The sequence below is a fragment of the Hippocampus zosterae genome, chromosome 19 (assembly GCF_025434085.1).
Source record: "Hippocampus zosterae strain Florida chromosome 19, ASM2543408v3, whole genome shotgun sequence".
Lineage (NCBI taxonomy): Eukaryota > Metazoa > Chordata > Actinopteri > Syngnathiformes > Syngnathidae > Hippocampus > Hippocampus zosterae.
Window position 1 is genome coordinate 1104771 of NC_067469.1, and position 19095 is coordinate 1123865.

A 19095-nucleotide genomic window follows, 5' to 3' on the forward strand; every position below is an offset into this window, starting at 1 on the left:
ACGGCCGTCCTATACTTTCCAAACGTGACGTGCGTCGCGACCGTCGTCAAAAACTCACATTTTCCTTTTTGTCTTCCGTATCCAGGTGGGGAATTCGGACCTTTGATTTGACCGAGCCTTCTTTGAAAATGTCTCCAAAACCGATCCCCTGGATTTTTTTGGGCTGGACGATGGCTCCGTTGCCCGAAGCCGGCGGGGGCGACGACGGGGTCGTCATTATGTTTTCTGCACCGTGTCCATCTGCGGAGGAGATGCGGTGTGAGGGCAAGGGGGGGGGGGGGGGGGACGAGCGGGCAAAAAAAGGTCTCTCGGCTGGCTCTCGGCCTCATACCGGCCTCTTCTGGGATGGTGCCGTTGGAGTCTCCGTCTTCTTTGGCGACGTCCACTTCTTTGACAAAGTTGGAAGGGAAGAGTCCTGACTTGCCGTTGTTGACGCCGCTCCACCAACCCTCTTCCACCTGCGCGCAAGAAGAGCCCATTGGGGGCCACGGCTAAGCTGGTATCAAGTCCTCAATATTGCTGGAATTACAAACTGTGCCAAAAGCTGCTTTTCGGTAAGTGAAACACGACACTACTTTTTGCGCTCTGCATTGTTTTCGCCGTCACGCCGGAAGGTTAGCTTAGCAATTAGCTTTCGGAACCTGTTACATGACAAACAAAACGTCAAACAAAACGTCTTCCGGCATTGTCGGATAAAGCAGACGATAAAGAAGTCCATTTGATGCAACCCGCTGGCATCTTAAAAAAAAAAAAAAACAAACGATGGAGACAATACCTCTTCGGTGATGTCTAAAATCTCCCCCACTTTTAATTCCAGTTCGTCTTCGTTCTGCGGCTGATACTCAAACAACACTTTGCACTGCCTCTTCTTCAACTCTGTGAAAAGAAGGGAGGCAGGGACGGACGTCAAACCAAAACCGGCTATGTGACTTCAGCTCTGCGCCCTTTTTTTTTTTTTTTGAACATGTTCATACGTGCAGGGCCTCGAGGATTAGAAAAAAGGGGGGGGGGGGCGGTATGAGCAGTGTCAACATGTAAAATGTCGGCGGTGGCAGCACCATGAAGAAAATGGGAGATAACTATTTGGAGATGTTCAAGCACAGCAGCCAAGGAAATGGTTGACAAAAAAAAGTGAGGACTTTGTTTAATCACTTGCCCCCCCCCACACCCCCAGTTCCGCTGCATATTTGGCATTTCGTTGCAGTGAATGTGTTAAACCGCCAAAGCGATCCAAGTGGTCCGAAACTGCGCCGCCAAGCGGATCGATTTTGTCCAATCGCAAATGACTTTTCACTTTCAGCCTAAATGACTCGCAGCTCCCAAATTTAGAAAACAAAATTATTTTGTATGCGAATCAAATGAGATGCATTCGAATTTTCTTGCGGTGTCATCACGACAGAATTCTGGAAGAGCATTTTTTAGGTCTTGCAAAATTAGATTTTTGTTTTTCTCTCTCAGCCTTGGGCTAAAATGATTTTAAACTTGTGTTTTATCAATTCCATAATTCAACACTGACCTTAAAATGACAGAATTGTTGGAAACTTTACATTTATTAAAAAAGAAAAAAAATCTATAAACAAATTTGATGGATTTTTTTTTTTTTTTTTGCTCGACCCTTGTAAGTTTCCCCAGTGTGGGACGAATAAAGGATATCTTATCTTATCTTATCTTATCTTAAGCCATGTTAGGCAACATAAAAGTAAAAAAAAAAACATCAAAATTGATCTGTATTTTGTTTTGTTTTTTTCATCTGCGAAGGTATTCCTTACTCTTCGTGGCAGCCGCCGGCCGCGGCTGGAACCCCCCGGTGGGGATCCCGATGGTGCTCATCCTCTGCACCAAGTTGGCGACGTTGCCGATGGACTTCTCTCTCTTCAGAGGCTGAGCCGATTGCTCTTTGGATTCCGCTTTCACTTCCTTGGCCTCCTGTTTGATTTCCTTGGGGAACACGAACATGATTGAACATTGAACGTTTGGAGAAATTGCTGTCATCGAGGTATATCCCCGTTTCCCCAAAGGGCGGAGCTAAAACGACACCAAAATACACGTCGGGTTTAGGAATCATCCCACCGCTGACCCCTTTATCCTGTTTTTTTTTTCTCTCTCTCTCTCTCTAGCTACCCTCTGCCCCGCTAAGTGACCTGTTGAACTCAACCCGACTAGCCGAGGCAGATGCCCCCCGCCCCCCAGTGTTTTTTTTTTTACGGTTGGTGAGTTTTTTTTTCTTGCCTCTGTTACCGGGTTGTTTTGTCCTTGCGGTCACTCTTTAAAGCATGTCAGTGACATCATTCGACACAACAGACAACGACAACGGCGATTCATCGATGATGAAAAGCGATGTCGAGGCCTTTTCCCGGGCCCCTGCCCCGTATTCCTTAAAAGTTCTCTTCCTCCATCCACGCGTTCTCTGAACGGCTTTTCCTTCAAAAGTCCATTTTGTCAGGAAAACAAAATGAGCCTCGTCAACGGTCATTGCTAAAAATCAAATATTGAACCGGCTGACGTGGTTTGAATTTGAGGTGAGTGACAGACCGAGACAACCGCGGCGTCGGTGCGGGAACGTTGCATTTCGCTAAACAATGGCCGCTTCCTGGCTCACGCTGACTCGGCACTTCCACGAAATAGGAAGTGTGTGTGTGTGCGTGCAGCTGCAGGTGTGTGTGTCCCAATGTCGCTCCCGCTATGCAAACATAACCCGAGAGATGATTCGGCCACAGATTCTATGTGCGCGCGTGAATAATCGGGGTTCCTCAGTTGACCGGCCTTCTCAGCTGTCCAAAGTGACAAAGCAAGACCGAGATCCTGGCAAAAAGAACCGCGCTCACGTGACCCGAGGAGACTTTAAGAAGATGGCTGGCAACTAATCCCGCGTGTCCTGGCAGAGCGACGTTTAATCTCTTGCCAATTTTGTCCCTGAGGCACAAGTCTCCTGCCCCCGTGCCGTTCGGCAGTCATAGCAATGAAAAAGGGAGTCGGGGGGGCGTGACAAACGGCTTCTGTGGATAGCGCTAGCCTCAAGAAAAGTTCCAAACCCCCCCCCCCCCCCCCCCCCCCAGGTCTTAGCGGATTATCTATCCAAGCGCGGTGACGGACAAGTCATAAAACAGTAAAGTCATAAAATGTCCCTGCCTACAGTAAATCAATTGGACACGTTAGAAATGTTGCAGGGAAGGGATCGGTCGCTACTTGAACTTTGAACTCAAATACCACCCCCGTCAACTAGATGTCGAGGCAAACCGTCTTTTCGCCCCGCTCTTACCTTCACAAAGTTGTCGGGAAAGAGTCCCCTTTTGCCGTTGAGGTCTCCCTCCATCCAGCCGTCCTCTTGGATGCAGCGCACGTTCTTGATGAGGTCCCCCTTTCGCAAGGTCAGCTCATCCTCATGGAGCGCCTCGTAGTCAAACTCCACCACCACCTCTGCTCCGGAGAACAACAGGAAGGAGGTCAGAGAGAGGAAAACAATTTTAAAAAAAAAAGGGGGGGGGGGGGGGGTCCAAGTGAAAACGGAGGAAGTTAACTCGTGCGACATGGAGGGTTCACACACACACACACACACACACACACACACACACACACACAAAAATAAAAACGTCACACAATATAAAATAGACATTAGTAATGAACGAAGATTGATGAAGTACTAATCGAATAACTCGAATAAATGTAATATTTCCAGGAAATATTCAACATTGGGCGGCCCGGTAGTCCAGTGGTTAGCACGTCGGCTTCACAGTGCAGAGGTACCGGGTTCGATTCCAGCCCCGGCCTCCCTGTGTGGAGTTTGCATGTTCTCCCCGGGCCTGCGTGGGTTTTCTCCGGGTGCTCCGGTTTCCTCCCACATTGCAAAAACATGCGTGGCAGCCTGATTGAACACTCTAAATTGTCCCTAGGTGTGAGTGTGAGTGCGAATGGTTGTTCGTTTCTGTGTGCCCTGCGATTGGCTGGCAACCGGTTCAGGGTGTCCCCCGCCTACTGCCTGGAGACAGCTGGGATAGGCTCCAGCACCCCCCGCCACCCTAGTGAGGATGAAGCGGCTCGGAAGATAATTGAATGAATGAATATTCAACATTATGAAGGCAGAGATGGAGAATGATGTCTTTTTTTTTGGAACTGAAGACAATATCATGACATGGGTCCAACCGATGAATCCCGTCTGCCTTTTTATTTTTTTAGCAGCTGGTCGTGTCCGCAAGCCTTGCTGCCCGCTCCGCTCCGGCCTTCTTGACTCCAGCCAAGCCGGCCGTGCTCACATCGAGAGGCTGCGGCGCAGGAGCCGGCGCGGCGGCGCGGTTGCGGCAACGGCGGCTAAAGCCAAGTAAGTTAACGGCGCGATCAAGTAGCACCGCCGCTTTAATGTCACGCTTTGATTGACGCCGAAGTATCATGGCATCCATTTTTCTACTTTGTATATTCACCGCACTCTATGTTCCACTTTGTCTATTATCATCATAATAATAACAAAAAAATGTCGGTGAAAACACAACATTCCTGGCGATGGAAATGTTCTTGTAGCTACCTGAAAAACTAGTCCTAGCGCCTGTAGCAAAAAGCCATTGTCAAATTATCTCGGCTGCACCGTGTTTGAGCCCAATCGGTACGCAGTCATTTCAAACTAGCTGTGGGTTTCACGAACCGCGATAAGATCTCTGCGCGCGTTGGTTTAAAACAAACAAATTTGATTGGTTCATGACAAATCAAAACCAACAACGTCGTATGATCGCTAGCGGATGCCAAATTGACCCTCACGGTTGACCTTCAAATCCACAAAGTGTCAGCATCTTGGTTTGTTCCTCAGAGGAAACGCCTTTCAAAATACGGACACAAAAAAAAATGAATCGGAAGCCTTCCTGTCAGTGTAATGCAGACGGCTAGCAGCACGCATTATTGTGCCATCAAAAGACGAGCAGTGAATATACGCGAGATGGCGCAAGCGCGGATATCAAAGCCACACACCACGGAAATCATTTGCGATCTTGTCAAGTCGTCGTCGTCGATGCGCGGGGGCGAGATCGCAGGCCGCAAGAACACGCGCAGCTGCTTCTCTGCCGGAAGTCTCCCCGCCTCGCATTCGTGTCGCCGTCTGTCAGGATGTGGACGTTTCACAAACCTCGCGGCTTAAATTTAAGACCGACTCAAGGTGACTTTTCTTGACTTGAATCCACAATCAATTTGTTTGGAGAGCCAATCAAACACGAGCGGCGACAACAACGTCTGTGATAAGGAAACAAAAAAAAAAAAGAATTGAACCGCTAACATTGTTTACGCCGATTGTATTTTCATCCTCCAACCGCAATTTTATATATTTAGTTTATTAGTCATTAGTGTGCGGCTATCAAAGCTAGAGAGAGAGCGAGCGAGGCTAATAGAGTCACACACGGACATGTTCAAACACAGCCCAAAATCCCCCTCAGCCAGTTGCCAACTGAGAAAAAGCATACCTGAGTGACAAGTCCAATTTCTCCAATCCAATTGGGAAAAACTAGAGCGTAAATGAACACCATTATTCCAAAGTACGGTGACGTTTTTGTGCGCGTCGTCAAACACGACTGTCAAAACGATCCACATTCGCGCCAGACATTCAACATCCGTTTGCCTCTGTGTTGTTGTTGAGCCATGTTGTCACTTTTGTTTTGGTGGTTTGCATGTGCGTTGTTTCAAATGTAAACATGAGCTCAAGTCAGACGGGACATGTCTCCTGAAAACAAAACAAATGAGCTACTCCAGACTTTTGGTGTGAATTAGAGGTGTGTGAATCCAGCAAAATCTGTTTCTGACAGCTTGAAATGGAAAATGGTCGCACTGTTCTGCTTACTACACGAGTAACAAACATGCTACTGTGAAATATCGACATTTTTGTGGTTAGTTTACAAGTTATTGCAAATCATTTTAGAAAGAGAAGCAAAATGGTCTCCTGAAGAAAGCCAAAGTCAGCCATTTTTTAAATTTTCTTTCACTTTTGAGGAAAGAAATGTGTATTATTATTTTTATACCAGTCGGACAAGAATACACACGAAGACCAGTAAATCTTTCGAAAATACCCTTTGCCAAGCACGTCAGGTTTCAAACCTGTTTTGCAACATAGCAAAGCTGAACTGCGCACAACCACATGCGCGTCTTTCCAAACGCACACTTCCCCGCCTCAAGAGATGCGGTAGGAAGGTTGCATAATTCGGGGCAGAAGGGGGGGGGGGGGGGTCGCGTTAGGTGTGAAGCAGCTCAGAAAACCCCAACCTGCCACCAAACCAATTGAACAAACTAAGAAAACGCGTTACTGACTAAAACATCAGGACAAAACGGCAAGAGTCTGAACTGGAAGCAAAATAGTTTGGTGTAGATTTCGATACAATGGTGATCCATAGATATGATCAGTCCATATTTTCTGTTGTCCCAACTCTCGGAGTGACAACACTGATCGTTTACGACTACGTTGTAATACCGTAACCACACAACTACACGCGAAGCCTAATTTCAAGATGAAACGCTGCCATTCACACAAAACGACCCAAGAAATCAGTTTGAGAAGCAGAGTTGCTTGCCTCGTCTGATCATAAAAGTGGGTGGAAACTCACGTCCGCAGCCAACTTCACACAATTTAGTTCAGACATTAAAAAATATGTTTTGTTGATCGGTGGTTTAACTGTAGATCGCGATTTAGACAGCAGCAGTTATTGTTGTTGTTTTTTTTAAGATTGTTTACGTCCACATAGCGAGTTAATGCAGGCAAAAGAGGAGGCGTTTATTCGCTTGAGTTTGCTAGCTCGCTATTCCTCCACAGGCTAAGCTAACCTAAGTGGATTGCTTACTTTATTAAACCACCGTTCTTCAAACGCTCACGGAGTGACTTAAGGGCATCGACGTGAGGCTCGAATGCTTCGCGGGGGCTTGACTTGTGCACGATGAGGCCAAAAGCAACGTTTGGCAATTTTTTTTATTTTTTTTTTTGAAAGCACACGCAAACGACACACAAGCGCCACATCATGGAAAACTCACCCATTCCTTTCCTTTTGCGCCGCCTCGGCTACCAAACGTTGCCAATCGATTATTCGGCAGGTTTGCGGCTAACTCGAGAGCTACACGCCGAGAAGATGGGGGCGTATAAACGGTTAACAGCTACGATGCGGTTGTAATTAGGGGGAAAAACAAGAGAGCCCGTAGATCCATTCGCCCTTTGCCTGAAGCAGAAGACTCCCTTCTTGTCTCCTGGCGGTGCTTCAAGAGTATTGTGCAGGAAGTTGAGCAGGAGTCTCCACCTTCCTTGGACATGCCTCCATCGCAGCGGAGCGACTGCCACCAAAAAAATAAAAAATACGACAAAACTGCGCGTAACTTCGCGACCTTTCAAAGCCGGGGGGAAAAGTTCGGCCAGATGAATGGTGGAATTTTGATCCCTGCTACACAAGTGCTCCACCAGGGGCGTAGCCAGATCGTTTACAACTGGATGGCACAACGCTTCCGGGTATGGGGGGGGGGGGGTTGTTCGTCTGTCATTCTTTATCATACCATCCACAATCAGTCCCAACATATCCACAAAAAAATGGCCATCGCACTCATCATTGAGCGGGGGTGTGGGGGGCGGGCGAGTGTATGTGTGCATTTTATTTCATGAAACTATGACTGGATGGTATGAGAAACAATGACTTATGGGCCATGCCTGTTATGGTATATAAATGATTATTTATTGATTGATCCGATGGTCCTCAGGCAGGCGGACCGAACCAGAAGTGTAGTAACCGTGTCAATAACTGACGCGAGAATGGCGGACCATTCAAGAATGATGTTGGGGCGCCACGCTGTGGCGAAAAGGAGAATGGCAGCATCTGCGGCAGAGGCCGCCCATGCACTTTGGAACGCATGTCCCTCGAAAGATTGAGACCGAGTGGTCCAACTTGGTCTAACCCCAACACCACCCCCCCCCCCCCACGCCCCCCAATCGTGCTCTGCAAAGCCACATTCTACATCGCCTGGTAACTACAGCCTGAGAAAATGTGGTTGCCCCGCGACCATTCCAGTAGTTTGTCCAGCTTGAATGTCACCGCTCCTCTCTGCAGGATGAGGAAGCAGAAGTGTGCCGGTCAGGATGTGACTCGATCCTTATCTCCCCCTGTCACGCACTGTCAGAACATTCTTGATTTCTCTTGGCGCCGGCTGCCTCCCCGATTTCAAGTGGCATTGCATCGCTCGGATTCCCTACATCTGCTGAATTTGACCTACTTCTCATCCGGATTTTCCGTCTTGTGCAATGGCAAACAATTACACGTCATCCCTTCATCTCCATCCATCCTGTGCTTTCACGTCCACTCCTCTTCGTTGCACGTGCGAGGCAGATGGCGCTGGACTTGCTTCTCAGCTGCTGCTATTTGCGGCCATGCCCGAGGCTGTAAGCGTGACAGCTTGTGTGTAATGCTGACCGCCGCTAGATGGGCCAAAACAGTGAACACGTCATGTCTGGGCAGAAGGATGCTAACTGGATGGCAGACTGCACAGAACAGATGACCGAGTGGCTTGCTCAAACAACCATGTTTTGCCCCACTGACACATATCAGACGAGCGCAGGGGTTCGGCACTTTCTGATAATTAGCACCTGCTTGAATGCAAAAGAACGCCTTTGTTGATTGAATGTAAAATGCTCTTTGAAAATTTAGTAATCCAGAAACGTTGGGTCAAATTAACCCGAGTGGTATTTGGTCCCGAGAGCGTACAATTTTCCGGCTGATGCAACCGTGAAACAAAAAAAAAAGATGTTTACGTCCAGTATATTGAAATGCACAGTAAATAGCACGAATGAGAAGCAGTCGTTCTGACTTCCGGGTTGAGTGAACGCTGGCGCGTTTGGCTGCCGCTGCTCAACCCGTATTGTTTTGTGTTTTTTTGTTATTGTAAAGTGTCCTTGGCTGTCTTGAAAGGCGCTTATAAATAAAATGTTTTATTATTATTATGATCTCTTCTCCCCGACAGGAAACTGAAAGAGAACCCGAGCGCACGTGCGTCCTTAACCACGCCCCGCCGGTGACGTCACGGCTCCCGAGTCTCCGCGGTGCTCTGCGGCGAGAGGACCGCGCCGCACTTGCTCACTCAACGAGCGCGCGACGGGGCGAGGCGGCGATGACCGTGTGGCCCTCATCCGTCGTCACCGCGATGGGACCGAGCACCGCGTTCTTCGTGAGACGAGCCCTCACCCCCGACTCCCTTCAGCCGCTCCATCTGGGGACCCGGACTAGAAAACACCGCAGTTGAGCGGCTCTACTCCTCCACTTGAGGAGAAGGATGACGAGCGGAGACACCCAGAGATGAGAAGTGTTGATCTTGTCAGCTTAGGCACGGACGTTTGCGTGAGCCTCATCTGAGTCCCGCACATCGACACCATGTCCGCCATGTACATTTCTGCAGTGGTGAGTGCTTTCATTCGAATCTTTACCGTCTCGTTGCATATTCTCAGGATTCCTTCAACAGATTCTCATTTTAAAGGGCCAGTGCCTATTTTCTCTTCCCACATCCGTTTCCAGTCGATTCCAGACCGAGCTTCAGGGGCACTGTTCCTACATGTTCACCATTTTCAATCACAATGACCATTTATCCGACGGCCCCTCCCTCCCCGTACCCCCCCCCCCCCCACACACACACATTATTAACATCTCATCAGTATCCAGTTATTCCCCTGTGGGCGAAGCCATACAAAGGCTGTAACAGTGCTGCGCTTGTTTGCCACATTGCGCTTGTGTTGACCAAATTACTGGAAATATCAGTCAAGTCTTTCTCAACTCATCGCTTGTCACCACAAAGACATGGGCCGAGTACTTTTTGTAGAGCCTAAAGTCACTTAAGACCCGCAACTTGTTTTTGTTTTGTTTTTTGCACCACTGTTGGTTGACCCCCATTGAAATGAATTGAATTGACTTGAATCTCCCCGCAAAAAAACATGAATGTTGTTGTTTTTTAATAAGGAAAAATAACATTCAATAATCCCGTACTTGATCAAAACAGCCAATTGCCATAAAATAGAATGTAAAGCCCGAAACAGGTTGCGCGTCATGAATTAATGCTGTAATTCAATTCAGTGCGTTGATCCTTCTGTTACGCCGGCCTTGGACACCGGGGGGCGATACCGAGTCAGTCAGTGAGTAGGTCGTTCGCTCGGTCAGTAAGTAAAGTTAAGTTCGTAAGTATCAAGATATTCTATTTTTACTCACTGATTCAAAGCGCTTCACAACCACGAGCAAAAATCGGATGAATACCATTATTGGTAAAGCAAATAACGGCTACATTTATCTTTACGGGCTCCTACAAAATAGCAGTTGACGACTAATATTTATCAACATAGAAATTTTAAATAAATCCTATCGTACCCACTAGAGATGCTAATGCAGAGGCCAGCACCAGAGATTGTCAAGGTGTTGGGAAATAAAGTAATTAGCATTTCTTGTAAATTGTAAACATAAGTCGCTTTTCTTTATCCCGACTGCGTCCTCCCACAAGTTCGAAAACAGTCAGCCTAGCGATGCGCGGCAAAGAGGATGTGTTCAAACCACAAGCTTGTGTCAAGTCATTGTCACGATGGATGAGCACTTAGTAGTGTGACGCAACCCCCCCCCCCCCAAAAAAAAGAAAAAAATTCAAATAAATCTTCTTTTAGCCTTTGTCAGCGATAAATTCACAGCGAGCCAATCCAAACAGTTCCCTTCGCGACCACGGTGCGAGGAAGGCATGCGGCGCCACAAAACAACAGGTGCTTCTTAGGGTGAACATGAGGGGGAAGGGGTTTAGTCAGCGAAGGGGGTGGGGGGGGGGGGGCACGTGCATGGCCCTATCCTGAACATGTGTGCACATTAAGCCCTTCCCTTAATTAGATAGCGATCGGCGCCCAATGTTGTTGTGACACTCGCACGCAAACATGTTTGCGTCAAGCGAAAGCGTTTGGTTTTGGCCGAGGAGAAGCGACTTGGATGGCGGACTAATATGTGGCTTTCTGGGTGGGTGGGCCGAGCTGGCGCGTGTGCCTTCTGGCCGGCGACCATGTCGGACGAGCCCGAGAGGGGGGAGCGCGCCCTGAGTGGATTCATGCATGCTGTGCTCCATTCCTGTAAAGCAACCGGCGTGTCTGCGGTGTGGCTGAAAGAGATTTCCCGTTAGATACCCGCATAATCTTCTGTTCTCCGGCCGCATAGGAACGTTAAAGGCAGGCTAGGAATGCTGTTTCGATAATAATCTGAACAAAAAGAGTGTTCAATCAGCCTGCCATGCATATTTTTGGAATGTGGGAGGAAACCGGAGCACCCGGAGAAAACCCACGCAGGCCCAGGGAGAACATGCAAACTCCACACAGGGAGGCCGGAGCTGGAATCGAACCCGGTACCTCTGCACTGTGAAGCCGACGTGCTAACCACTTGGCTACCGGGCCGCCAAACTTTTTTTTTTGTTTTCAACAATCTTGCCGTGTCTTCCTCAGGTCCTGTGGACGTTGGCGGTGGAAATCTCGGCGCGGGTTTTGAACGCCACTCACCCGGCCGAGCCGCCCTTCCTCTCCCCCCGCCATTATCAATACAAAGACCCCCATTCCGGCACCCGGTTGGTCTGCGACAAGTGCCCGGCCGGCACCTACGTGTCGGCCCACTGTACCTTAACCGCCGTTCGGGAGTGCAGCCCCTGCCCCGAAGGTACTTTCACGCGAGGCGAAAACGGCGTGGCGCAATGCCATCGCTGCCGAGCGCCGTGTCCCGCCGGCCTGCTGGAGAAAGTCGCCTGCGCCAGCTCCCGGGACCGCGTCTGCGCCTGCCCTCCCGACAGCTTCCTGTCGGCGGAAGGCGGCGCCGAGTGTCGGCCCCATTCTCTGTGCCCCCCCGGGACCAGGGTGAAAAAGCGGGGTGGCGAAACGGAAGATGTGATTTGCAAGCCGTGCACCAAAGGAACTTTCTCCGACGCCGAGTCCAACGCGCTCAAGTGCCGAGCCCACGCCGACTGCCGAGCTCGGGGGTTGACGCTGCTCGCGGCGGGGACCAGGGAGACCGATAATCTGTGCGGAGCGCCGCCGACGGGCCCCTCGCGAAGACGCGACTCGGCGACGTCGGAATCTTCCTCATCGCCGTTAGATCGTCAAGGTGAGAGCTCGTCGATCGTCGGCGGCGTTTACAAAGCCCCATTCAACCAAAATTGCGGATTTTTTTGGGGTGCGCAAGAGCCGTTGAGGAGGTCAATGTCAACTGCATTGCCGATCTTGTTTTTTTCTTGACTTGTGCCATTTGTTCTCACTCACCCCCCCCGAATCGTCTCCACCCAGGCATCGACGTACGTTCGGGTGCGATTCGACTGAGAGAAACTCAAGACGGGAAACTCGGGCCTGAAATTCGCAGCGGTGCGCCAAGCGCCAACGCGGCCGTCCGTGAGCGCGCTCGGGCCTCGGCGCCCCCGCTCACCCGACAGCTGCCACGCCGCCAGCAATCGTTTGATGAACCCAATTCTTACCCTCCGCGTGTCCCTAATAAGCGGACGACGGAGGCACTCGAGGGGTCGGAGGTCAACGTCGGGACGGGAATGGGGAAGATCCCCGCGCAGCCGAACCGAGACCGAGTTCCCGATCCCAACCGCGGCACCCGAAGAGGATCCCCGCGGCCCAGCGCCGCCGATCACTTCGATATCAACGAGCACCTCCCCTGGATGATCGTCCTGCTGCTGCTGCTCGCGCTGGTGGTGATCGTGATGTGCAGCGTGAAACGCAGTTCCCGCGTACTGAAGAAAGGCCCCGCGCGGGACCCGAGCAGTATCGTGGAAAGGGCCATTCAGAAGAAAGCGCCGCCGCCCCCCCCTGCCCACGTCAAAGAGAAGTGGATCTATTACTCCAACGGACAAGGTGAGACCGCCGCTACCATGACTCCAATTGTCTTTCATGACTCCCGCCCGAAGGATGAATACCATTATCCCCCCCCCCCCTTGTTTTTTTCCACACCGAACACCCGATAGTCTGGAAGCGAACAATCTTCCCGTTGTACTGTCGAAAGGTTTTCTTCTCAGCATGACATCCGTATCGCGCTTTGCATTTGCCGCCGTGCCCGATGACTCGCACTCTAGGCTTCTATTTTTTTTTCTCCGTCTCCGCGGCGCATTATCTGTTGACACGACGGCAGGCCGCAACAGGTGGAGAGCGCCGTTTCACGCGGAGAGAAGGAAAGAGACACCCAACTTTTTTTTTAAAAAAAGGGTTGCGCGCACTCGATGAGGAAAGAGCCGCCACCCTCCCTTGGCTGTGCTCAGCAACCGACTGGAAAAATCTGGTTTCAGCTGCATCGAGTTTGGCTGTTTTTTTTTTGTACGCGCGCAGGTCAGAGCGTTCCTTCGACGGAGAGACAAAGCCATGCGCAGCCTTGATAGGAGTAAGATAAAAAGACAAACGTTAAGACTCAGGGGGTGTGGGGGGTTGGGGGTGGGGTCACCTCCTCATTTGGTGTTTGCTTGATTCAAAAGAGTTGAGGGGAAAATCAACCGTTTGACACTTTGCAGTCCTCTCCCCCCAGGAGTCGAAAAGCACTCTGCCAACATTCTCGGCCCTCCCGTCATGCCTTCCTGGAAAGATTCTTCCAGGAAGGCAAAAGGGCGCTCCTGGAACTCATCCGGCGATGACGTTCGCTGGTAAACTCACCGAGAACTGTTGAAGCATTGTTCAACGCGCCTCCCAATTAAGAGCCAAATGCTTTGGGGGGGGGGGGGGTGATTTTTTTTTTTTCCCGCGGTGGTCCGTTGCGCGCACGCTAGTCGTTTGTGATGCCGTGACTCATCTGCAGCCCATGTGTTATGTATGTATTTAACGAGAGTCTTTAAAACGGTGAGACAATAAACTAGAGAATGAAAAGGAAAGGTGCGAGAGCTCCCTCCCATGAACTCAGTTTGCCATTTTGTTGAGAGGCAACCGGAAACGTGAGTCACGAGGTCGAGTATTCTCAGAATGCGCTCTGGTACGTTGTCGCCGTTCAATAATTCATGCCCGTGATGTCATCAATGCGCGTCGGAAAAAAACGAGGGCCATTAAAAACAAACAAACAAAAAAAACATTGCGATGCTAGGAAAGAACCTCACAAGTGGGGGTCCGCGCTCCGTGGGAAGTCATTTAATTTGCCAGATCTATTTCCAAAGCAAGTTGGGAGAATGTTGTGGAAAAAAATATGAAGGAAAACAAGATGAGACCCGCCCGGCGTCCTCCCTTGTTAAATATCAGGCCAAGTTGCACATTCTGGCTCGGCGGGCTTAGGGAGCCTGTTCTCAGATCGGCCCCGCGTTTGATCGTCGAGGGCGGGCGTTATTTCGAGGGAATGCTCCTGACGTGCGCGGCTCCCCGCCGGACATCACGCAGCGCGTCGTATAATCAGACGACAAATTGGCGTTTCTCGGCTCTCATGCTCGAGTCGGGCTCGGAAAGCTGACGAACTCGACAGCGCAAACCGGAAATAATGGCTGAAAGCGGGAACGCGAGCCGACTCACAATGAGTTTGTCGGCTCGCCCGTTGGCCGCCAGAATTGCTCGTCATGGCGAAAAATGCTAAGAAAATGCGCCGTTCGCCATCTGCAAATTGATGGAGGGCACATCTGCCGGCCGGCGCGCCGAATCATCACGAGACTTTTCTAGGCCAACGGGGACAGCGCGGCATTCGGAGCCAGGGGATTTCTCTGCTGTCACTGTCGCTTATCGCCAAACGGGCGGCAGGCATTTGACCCACAAGGCCCGTGGCTACGCTCCAGTTTATTCACCCCCCCCCCCCCCCCGAACATTTGCGTGTTTGGATGCGCGTGTCTGGCCGGATCCAAAACAAGGTCAAAAAGTTTTGGCTGGTGAGCATTTGAGGGTAAAACGACTGTAACAGCAGCAATGTTCATGTTAGAAGCCACACGCAACATGTCGCCGCGGGGACACGCGTGTGCTCGCCTCACATGTCTCATCGTCTTGCCCTCTGCAACGTTGATGGATTCCAACTCCGTTTTTTGTGTCCGCGTGTGCGTGTGACATATATCCCCCCCGACGACAGTTTATCCATTTAATCTCTCGCAGTCATCCCGGATTTGCGCATTTTGCGTGTTTGCCACCGCGGACGTCAATTAGGGATCAACCCGCAGCTTATCGAAGTGGATGAGCAATTTCACGCGTGAAGTCTTTGAAGTCTTCATTTCATCGATTGATGGGAAAACGATGTTGGAGTGGATCTACGCCAACGTCTTTGCCAGACGGCAAATCAACGCCTTTCCCTTTGTCTTAGGAGTGGACATTCTCAAAGCGGTTGCGGCTCAGGTGGGCCCCCAATGGGTTGAGCTTTATCAGTCGCTGGCCAACGCCACCGAGCGGGAAGTGGCGGCCTTCTGCAGCGGCTACTCGTCGGATCGCGAGCGGGCGTACGCCGCGCTGCAGCACTGGACCATTCGGGACCGCGACGCCAATCTGGCCAAGCTGATCAACGCCTTGCACCGTCGGCGCCGCATCGACGTGGTGGAGAACATCAGACTGGTCATGGAGGACGACCCGCAGGTAAGGAGAAAAAGGCCGCAAACTTCCTGGAGTTTGGAGTCAGACAATCCTCCATTCAGCGTCTCCAGTTGGTCCAAAATGCTGCTATTCGTAAGAAGGAGAGGATGGAGCCTTTCCCGAAGGCCGCTCCCTCTCTTTGCAAAGAACGTTGGGCAAGACCCCTTCGAACGCCTTTTGATTCTTTGGCTTTTGACTCCAAACGATGTGCCTTCCCCCAGTTTGACATCAACCAGCTGATGACGTCGGTGAATGTAAGCCAAAGCCTCAGTCCCATTTACAAGCCTCCGGAGTCTCCCGGCAGCAACGGCGGCGGCAGCGCTGCGGGTGCCGAGCGGTCACCGGTGGACCGGACCAAGAGCTTCTTCCACGATGAGTCGGAACCGCTGCTCCGTTGCGACTCCACCTCCAGCAAAGACTCGGCTCTGAGTAGAAACGGCTCGTTCATCACGAAAGGTGAGTGGGCAGCGGCTCTCGTCTTCAACCATGCTCCACCGAGCGGGGGATAGTTCTTCCATTTTTTTTACAGTTCTTCCATCCAACGTTGTTCATTTGTTCTGCATTTTAACTTTTTAAATCGTTGGTGGATCCATTTATTGACAATTATAAATGAAAAAAAATCAGTAATGTAAAATATTTGCATCCATACGAAAAGCGCTTTGACGACATTTCTGGTTATCTAGAAATGAGTGCTTGAAATGGCTCCTGTTTTCCTGGCTGTGGCCCTCAACAAGGTGGATGATGACGCCCTCTTGTGGTCGCCATTAGTTTTGCACTTTGCCAACTGCTCGCTGGTAAACACTCGGGTGTTGCTCGCCCCCGCGTTTTCTCCGTGTTGTGATGGCTTCTCGCTTTATTTTGCGGTTGCGAGGAGCATCCAGTGAGAAGTCCCCGTTTTCCATTTTGTTTCCCCCTTGGCCGTCATCCCCGCAGAGAAGAAGGACACGGTGCTGCGGCAAGTCCGCCTGGACCCGTGTGACCTGCAGCCCATCTTTGACGACATGCTGCACATCCTGAACCCCGAGGAGCTGCGCGTCATCGAGGAGATCCCCGCCGCCGAGGACAAGTTGGACCGGATTTTTGAGATCGCCGGAGTCAAAAGTCAGGAGGCCAGCCAGACGCTGTTGGACTCGGTCTACGGCCACCTCCCCGACCTTTTGTAGGAAAAGAAGACGCCCGGGGAGGAGACGAGAAGACGAGACGTGTCGCCCGAGAAAATCCGGTACCGTTCAAAATGGTTGACTTTATGCACTCGGTCGTTTTCACTTTTCCTCTTGCTCCTATTCTCTATTGCGTCTTTTCTCTCATTCCTTCATTCACCCTGACACGGGAGGGCGGGGGGGGGGGGGGGGGGCGCTCAAAGTCCCTCCTTGGTGTCTCCCAAGCAAATGCATTTGATAAGGTCTGAGTTTTATCACGAAATGAAACTTGAAAAGTTTTGTTTCAAATGTATGCTTCGGTGATTGATTCCATATCGGTTTTGTCATTTGGGGCGCCATGTTTTTCACTGTAACGGGGGCAATTTAAAATGTGCACACGTCGTGGATCAGACCGGATTCCCTGGCTACTGGTCTGACGACAAAATGCCATAAACTGGAAAAAAAAAAACGACATTTGCTTGAACTTTAAACAAGTCAGTACACCGATATTGTTCTTTTTTTTTTTTTTTTTTTTTTTTTTTTTTTAGAGACTCTTCAATCATGAAACAAATATTACATCCATTAATCGACATATTATCCAAGATGTGGCTTTAGGCCTCAGCATATGTGCCTGAACTTGCGCTGATCTCCATCTTCATTGTTTTTTTTTTTTCCCCCCACCCACTGTGTGTGTCCCCCCCCTTGCTCGGCATGACGCAATTACATGCTGCAATACAAGATATGCATACGCCACAGTCTACTTGAAATATGTCTACGTAGGACTTTTGATTCCAAAGAAAGACAGAACGGACTCTGGTTTTTGTTCCATGTACTCTAAAATGAACTGAAAAGTAAACGGTGGGGGGGGGGGGGGTAAACAGCGACAGCAGCAGCAACGTTGGTCCTCGGCGTGACCCCCCCGCCCCCTTCCCGGTAGCAAAGATTTCAAGATCTGTTGCTGTGAACTTGACCGAGGGACAAAGAGGAGAGTGAGGATGCCTTGACTCAGACTTCGTGGTGCGTGCCCCCCGCCCCCAAACAATAAAAGCTCAATATTTGTCACAACGTCGGGAGTGGTGGTTACTCATGTGGCAGTCCTGAAGGAAATGCTGATTTTTTTCTTCCACTTTGCGCGTGTTGTAACGAAGCCAGAAGACTTTGAAGACCCAAATTCATCGATAACGACGGTTTTCAAGCGACCACGATGGTGAATTGCAGATGAAACAAACCTTTGAATGAGAAGAACCGCATCTGAAAGGTGACCTGCTTTTTCTTTTTTTTTTTTTAACACACACAAATCTTTTTTTATCCAATTTCCGTCTCGCCATCGACGTTTGACGCACAATCTTCAAGCTTGTTCTGTCCTTGCCCTGCATGATGCCAACTTGTTTTTCTTCTCGTCTCAAAGGCCCCCCCCCCCCCCCGGTGAACAGAAAAGCTCCGGTTTCACTCGTGAACAACCCAACAATAAGGACACGCACACCATCGCCGCCACAAAGGTATCTGCGATCCCCCACCTCCACACAAAAGACATTTCTAAAGCCGCAGAACAGAAAAGTATTGAGAGGAGGGAGCGGCCTTTCGTAAGCCGTGACGTGGCGGCCATGTTGGAAAAATAAAATGCGTCTGCGTTAAGCTTGCATAAGGGGGTGGTAGTGGCGCAGAATTTCCGTCCTTGAATTTATTGACTTTATTTCAACAATTGGGATTTCCGGTGCTTGCAAGCTCACTCGTGCCGGAAGATAAACACTTACGCCATCCCAATGGCGAAATTAAGTCTTATTACCGATAGTCTAATTTCACCCATTCATAATTTCGAATGCGCATATTCTCACAGGCGCGCCGCAACCTATGAAAGTGCTTAACAAAAAGCAAAAAATCGATGTTTGCGATGGGTGCTCGTCGTCATTCAGCTCATTGTTGAGCTTGAAGCCCCCTCCCGGTTGGCTTTGGCCAAGGGGAGGACACCCTCGACCAAATGCTGCATAGACAGACATTTTTTCTGGACTTCATATTCATCAATTGACCCATCCATCCATCCATCATCTACCGCTTATCCGGGGCCGGGTCGCGGGGGCAACAGCTTTAGCAGGGAAGCCCAGACTTCCCTCTCCCTAGCTACTTCGTCCAGCTCTTCCCGGGGGATCCCGAGTCGTTCCCAGGCAAGCTGGGTGACAGTCTCTCCAGCGTGTCCTGGGTCTTCCTCGGGGTATCCTCCCGGTGGGGCATGACCGGAACACCTCACCGGGGAGGCGCTCAGCAGGCATCCGAATCAGATGCCCAAGCCACCTCATCTGGCTCCTCTCAATTGACCCAAAATAGGGAATTGATTTTAATATTCAGAGTCATATTTGCGCTCCTCCCAGTCGCATCGACATTTTTCTAGCCACATCAAATGGCAACAGACATCCTGTTATCTCCATCGCAAATTCCAACGCAGACCCGCCAAGCCTGTCTGGG

The 19095-nt window shown here is 50.3% G+C and overlaps 2 protein-coding genes across 2 annotated transcripts in view; one reads left to right on the top strand and one right to left on the bottom strand.

The window, feature by feature from the left end:
• cd2ap (CD2-associated protein) overlaps positions 1 to 7418 on the bottom strand; it is a 157567-nt gene extending 150149 nt beyond the window's left edge. The window contains exons 1-6 of the mRNA XM_052052992.1: positions 6991 to 7418; positions 3260 to 3417; positions 1770 to 1938; positions 776 to 876; positions 332 to 458; positions 59 to 240 (exon numbers count right to left, since the gene is read on the bottom strand). Of these exons, the coding sequence (XP_051908952.1) occupies positions 59 to 240; positions 332 to 458; positions 776 to 876; positions 1770 to 1938; positions 3260 to 3417; positions 6991 to 6994 (741 nt within the window). The 5' untranslated portion in view covers positions 6995 to 7418. The remainder of the gene's footprint in view (positions 1 to 58; positions 241 to 331; positions 459 to 775; positions 877 to 1769; positions 1939 to 3259; positions 3418 to 6990) is intronic.
• A 1559-nt stretch (positions 7419 to 8977) lies between these two features.
• Positions 8978 to 17497, top strand: tnfrsf21 (tumor necrosis factor receptor superfamily, member 21). The gene is made up of 6 exons (XM_052052991.1): positions 8978 to 9389; positions 11444 to 12092; positions 12272 to 12841; positions 15234 to 15499; positions 15718 to 15952; positions 16430 to 17497. Exons 1-6 carry the CDS (start codon positions 9363 to 9365, stop codon positions 16657 to 16659), a joined length of 1977 nt encoding a protein of 658 aa, XP_051908951.1. The 5' UTR covers positions 8978 to 9362; the 3' UTR covers positions 16660 to 17497.
• The last annotated feature ends 1598 nt before the right edge of the window (positions 17498 to 19095 follow it).

Excerpts from the sequence above, each read along its gene's own strand:
- tnfrsf21 (XM_052052991.1), top strand. The coding sequence starts at position 9,363 with ATGTCCGCCATGTACATTTCTGCAGTG. Across the intron at positions 9,390-11,443 it reads CCATGTACATTTCTGCAGTG|GTCCTGTGGACGTTGGCGGT; the intron begins GTGAGTGCTTTC and ends TGTCTTCCTCAG. Across the intron at positions 12,093-12,271 it reads ATCGCCGTTAGATCGTCAAG|GCATCGACGTACGTTCGGGT; the intron begins GTGAGAGCTCGT and ends GTCTCCACCCAG.